At 43.5% G+C, this 6,000-nt stretch overlaps 1 protein-coding gene across 1 annotated transcript in view; it reads right to left on the reverse strand.

Moving 5' to 3' along the window:
- EVPL (envoplakin) overlaps window positions 1-3,653 on the reverse strand; it is a 53,739-nt gene extending 50,086 nt beyond the window's left edge. The window contains exon 1 of the mRNA XM_063120331.1: window positions 3,449-3,653. Within this exon, the coding sequence (XP_062976401.1) occupies window positions 3,449-3,522 (74 nt within the window). The 5' untranslated portion in view covers window positions 3,523-3,653. The remainder of the gene's footprint in view (window positions 1-3,448) is intronic.
- Between the last annotated feature and the right edge of the window lie 2,347 nt (window positions 3,654-6,000).

Genomic DNA, 6,000 nt, shown 5'->3' on the forward strand with positions numbered 1-6,000 from the left:
GCAATCCTATGCCTACTCAGAAGTAAGTCCCACTGTATTTCATGGGACTTATTCCCAGGTGTGTGTGAACATGAGAGCAGAGATTTAACACAGGCCTGCCAAGTGGACTTTATTCTGATATTCCCTGGGTTAAGTGCCACTTAGCTTTAAAAATAACGTGACAGCACTGTGTGCCCTCAGACCATTCTCTGATCTCCATCATGTGAATGTGGTGCAATCTGGGAAACTAAAAACTAAAAGGAAGGAGATAACTCAGGCAGAGTGATAGTATAAATCAGCACCAAGACAATCTTATCACCTCTCTGGAAAAATAATCACATTCTTCATCCTATTCTGTAGTATGTGTAAATCTCTTATCAAAAGACAGCACCTGCCCTACTGCAAAACCACTAGAATCAGGCACATGAGGGGAAGAGAGTAAGCAGCCTACAGGTAGGATTGCACTTGGGTTAAGCCTTCTTCCTCAACCTGATGCCCTCTAGCAATAGTCCATACTGGCTGGGAATTATGGGAGTTGCAGTCCAACATATTTTATTTATTTATTTATGTATTTATTTATTTATTATTGCATTAATATCCCGCCTTTTTTCCTCCAAGGAACCCAAGGCGGCGTACATAATCCTCCTCCTCTCCATTTTATCCTCCCAACAACAAGGTTGGGCTGTGTGTCTGTGACTGGCCCAAAGTCACCCAGTGGGTTTCCATGGCTGAGTGGGGATTAGAACCGGATCTCCCGACTCCCAGTCCAACACTTTAGCCCCTACGCCACCCTGGCTCTCTGGAGGACACCAGGTTAGAGAAGGCTGATTAAGCTGTAGAGCCTAAGAACTCCATCTGTGGAGTCAGGGACCTGTCAGGGGATCTCATCTGGTGGTTGTATTTTGAGCTAGCTACAGTTTCCAAACTGTCTTCAAAGGCAGCCCAGAACATACAATGCATTGTAGTAGTATAACCTGGACATTACGAGAGCTTGGATAATTGTGGCCAGGAACTTCTGTCCAGAAGAGGCAGTAGCTGGAACACCAGGCTAAGCTGGTAAAAGGTGCTCTCAACAGTCAAATCCGAATCTGTAAGCATCCCAAGACTGCTAACTTGGTCCTTCAGGGCAGGAATGTTTCAGTCCAAGGGCCAAATTCCATTTCAGAGAATCTCTCAGGGGTTGCATTCCAGTGGTGGGAAGGGCCAAAGACAAATTACCCAAAACACATACACGCACATACTTTAGCTTAAAGTTCTTACTGCCAGTAAGTAAGCCTTCGGAGAGGCACGTCAACCTTTTAGAATGAGGGACAAAACTGTATAAATGTTGGGAAACTACCTGATGTTCAGTTGTTTTGGGAAAGTGAATGGAGCGTGGCTGGATTGGGGCCCAGGGCCTGAGGTTCTGCACCCCTGCTTTAAGGGCAGCACAATCCCATCTGTCTTTGTTGTCCCTGATGGGACAAACTTCCGACTAGCAGTGCCTCTGTCTTGTCAGGTCGGACATTATCTAGATAGAACTCAGAGAACTGATCATTTCCATACTGCCCAACATTTTAGAAATGGAAACATGGACACCCTCATTTTCACATCAAGGATCACTGGCCAAGACTCCCCACTTCCCCAATTAATATATCTTATTGTGACTAAACTATGATAATGTTCTGTTATATATTGTACTGTAAGATGTCTTTTGTTGATGCTGTGGTGGATGATATTGACTAAAACCTATTTTGGTTGCATAATAAAGACTATCATCAAGAATCACTGCCAAGATTCTTGCTGTATTCATTTCTTTTGTAACACTCTTGTCCTTCATTGTTTTAAGAGCCAAGAGGATCATTGTTCCTTTGCTTAAAGATGTATTGGAATTAACCATTCAATATGTACTTCAGCAGCTGCATTTTCTGTGAATGAGCAGGCCACATACAGCATGGTGCCATAGTTTTCATGCACATGCCTTTACACAGGTGAGCACTAAAGACAAGATATATCCACCCCCCACTCTGAGATTTGGGCTACAATCCTATCAATACCCTTTTAATTGAGAGTAAGTCCCACTGAACTCAGTGGGATTTATTTTTTAGTAGATATGTCTAGGGTTATATTGTTAACTTCTAGAGACTCTGAGGAGACAGGTAAGCCCTGAATGATGACAAGTCCAGAAATTTTACACTAGCAGGGGATCTACAAAAGGTAAAAACAGGAACAAAATGGGGATAGCAATTTGCCGAGGTGATGGGCCAAGGAACAAAGACTATTCTTGATACATAGGGAAAGTTGGAGTACATGAAGTTGTCCTTATCCAAAACTATGATCCCTCTCTGCTATCTTGACTCTTGGGTTTCAGCCAATTGGTTCACTGGTGTGAGTATTGCCTCACGTGCATTATACATGCAAGAGGAATCACACCCTTCTCAGAGGAAGATGTAAAATGTGGCAGCCAACAGAAGGTATTAAGACATTTAGTTGGCAGCCTCCTATACTCTGTCATGGGCTATGTGTATATTAGGGGGGGGATCTACACTACAGCTTTAAAGCGCTTTATAACAGTTTTGACAACTGTTGGAGCCCAGGACACACTGCATATACACGATAAATTGTGCAAAAGAAACCTATCGGCATACATGGGCTTAATTTTCCAAATGCAGAAATGTGCTTGTTTTAATATGGTCAAAGTTTGGGGAATATGGGAAGGGGAGAAGATATATATCTCCTTTTTTATTTCTGACCTTTCAAGCAATGCAGTTTATATATTTACAAACAGCCCTCTCAACCAAGTGGATTAGAAAATAATTAAAAGTCAAGGTACTGTATGTGTTGGTGTGTATTTTGTATTTTGCTCTGCATTTATCATGGAATTAAAAAACAGATACTCACTAGATTCTTCCACTACATGGAACAATCAAAATTATGTCCTGTTTAAGATAACCTAGCTTTTAGAGATCCTGATTGCTGAAGGATGAAAGACTGTGAGAGAAAGGCTTCTCAAAACACTTGTTCTGGGAACAAAACCAGACTTTAGCCTTCAAGTTACCTCCCAAGCCAAGTCATGATTTAATTGGTCCCCAAACCTACAGAATTTCCATCTTTCCAGTTGTATGAAGAATTTCAAAGGAGTTTGTCATGCAGAGTAGAAGGGAGCTGAGTTGCCTTCGTTACACAGGAAGACTGCGGCAGAGAAGAGTTAGCATAGATTCCCTCAACACCTCATGCTTTGAAATGCAACCCTATATAGTCAGATATAAGTGCCATTGAGTTCAGCGGGGCTTACTCCTTGGCAGGTGGGCATAGAATCGCAGCCTTAAGCATCTGTTCATTGACCACTTATGCTTCTTTTGAACCTTCCTTAGGCAACCCTAGTTCACATTCTCCTTTCATACTTATAGTGCTCCTTAGTGATAACCTCCCGATGTCACCCCTCCAGTTCTGCGAAGAAAAGAAAGACTTCCAAGGGTCAATGACTTACTTGGTTGGTTTGATCGGGGACCCTTTGGCTGGGGAGCTTCTGCTTGGCGAGCCTTTGCCCACCCCTTTGAACATCTTGGAGGTAATTGAAGTTCCCCTCTCTTGGTATCCAGAAGGCTCTTGAAGAAAAGGGGTGGGTATGTCCCAGCTGCCTCTGTGACTGCCGGCTGCTGTCTGTTGAGATGGTATGGCAGGAAAGCTTGAGAAGGTCTGCAGATCGTTAAAATCAGAATCTGGACGGCTCCTCCCCAAGCTGCAGGTGATCAAGAGCAGAGATGGAAACTTGCCTTCAAAAAAAAAAATGACTAGAAAAACCAGTTTACAACTGAATGAGCAAAAGCCTAGAGGGAGAATGGGAGACCCCACCCTGGTACTCTGAGGAATGTGCTTCTGTACAAGCAGAGACATTCCCAGCCCTATTCACACGCTTTCTGATATCCACTTCATATGATACAATTTCCCCCATGTAGGGGGAGAAATACGTCTGCAGAGTAATGTATGAAATGAACCTTCGCTCATTGCTAGCACCCAGGTCAGGCAGTCCCTCTACACGGCAGCTGTCTGGTCCATGGTGGCACAAAAACACTTGTGATGCACTTTGTACTTGACTATATATTTGTCACCATGTAGGAAACAAGTACCCCATGAAGCAGGGCCAGACCAGGAGAAGAATCTGGAACCAACACTTCAGTGACTGGAGGAGACATAAAAGGAAAAACTATTAGCTATCATACTTGAATATATATTAAAAAATCTGTGGCTGGGATCCCAAGTGCTAGTTCAGCTATACCTCAGGGTTAGCAGGCACCCGGTATGATCTTGAAATGTTTAGTTTTCTTTGAACAGCCGACACCTCCGCCATGCTGTATGTGAGTGCTATTTGGCATGAGAGCAGCTCTCTGAGAAACACAGCGGGGGAGGCAGTGGGGCAATCTTGGCTCTATTTAGACTCACTAATGATTTCGTATAATAAAAGAGGGATTTCCCAATGAGAAAAATAAGGCTTATAGTTGGCACCAAGAAAGTTCAAATCCCCATCCACTCACAAATCTAGGTTACTTGGGACAGAAAGCCATTACGTCTCAAACTAAACTACACCACAGGGCTGTTGTGAAGATTAAAAGGGGGAATGGGGACCATGTAAGCTGCCTTGAGGAAAGGCAAGATAGAAATGTAATTTTAAAAAAATAAAGATGTGCAACCACATTTCCCTGGAAAAATATCTAAGCAAGTCTCTTCCACAAATCTTTTAATTCCACTGTTGACTCATGTCACACTGATGTCTACAATTTTGTTTTATATTTACTATGCTTCCCATTTCTAGCCTTCAAAATATATGCAGATAAGTACATAGATCTGTCCATTTTTCCGCAGACCATTTGGTGAAGAGAAGATCTCTTATGGCAACCTTCCCCAAACTCCCAGCCTCCAGATGTATTGGACTACAACTCCCATAACCCCCAGCAAGCTATGCATATAAGTAAACCTCAGCGGTTATTTGTTTCCTCCCCCCAGCTGGAACATGCCCAGTTAACACTGGCATAAGTGTTCTCTGAAGCACCTTTTGGCTTTGGCGGTCAAACATGCTTGTCATAGGGCTGAAATGGGTGTGCAGGAAAAATGCGACTAATCTCATAACTGAATGCAAAACATGCCAAGCATCTGAGTCGAAAGGAGTGCTGCCTGCCAAGAGAGCATGAAGGTGTGGCAGCTTTCATTGAAGGGCAAAATCAACGCGGAATTCAAATGTTTTCTTTCCGCTCTCGTACTAGCCCTTTTCTGAACAAGCCAGGAACAAGCTAAAAAAGGAAGGTGTGCTGGCTTCGATCTAGGTGGCTATGACTAAAGACATCGATAGAAATTTAATTCATAAAAGGCTTTTATTTTATTGTTTGGAAAAGGACACCTAATATTAAAGAAGTACATGATCATCCTCAGCACAGTTGATGCCCGTAGAAGTCTCGGGGGGCGGGGGCGCAGGGGAGGGAGAGAACCTGGCTCAGTTCTTCCTGGGTTGATTCACACATGCAGACACACTTGGTATCTCATCATTTTATTACTCAATGGTTGATGGCTTGTAGCTGAATGTGTGATGTTTGAGGAGGCAACAGATGAAATGAAAGTCCTGTCTGTGGCATTAGGTCTCTAATGATAAAGACCTTTCATACAAGGCATCACTTTCTGCTTCTGGCAGGCCTTGATAAATACGTAGGTGTGAGCTGGTCCTTAGATTATGAAGCATTTCATACAGAGAAGGAACATAAGGTAGGGGGGTTTCTGCAGTCCAGTCCATACTGGTTCAGACTAAGGCCCAAACTGCCAGTTATGTCACAGTGGCATGATTGGGAATACCAACATAATTTCCCCCAAAAGTCTTCACAGGAGCCTTCAACTTGGATCAGGACTGAGGTAAAGGGGTCCAACTCTTTCTTCCCATATTGCCCCCACAGAGCTGCTTCTGGCAGCTTTGGTGGTGATTTCAGTCAGGGAATTGGTGTGTGTGCAACGGGTTAACACCGACCCCCCAGTGCCGCAGCCCCAATCTAAATTGGC

This window comes from Elgaria multicarinata, chromosome 3 (assembly GCF_023053635.1).
Source record: "Elgaria multicarinata webbii isolate HBS135686 ecotype San Diego chromosome 3, rElgMul1.1.pri, whole genome shotgun sequence".
Classification (NCBI taxonomy): Eukaryota; Metazoa; Chordata; class Lepidosauria; order Squamata; family Anguidae; genus Elgaria; species Elgaria multicarinata.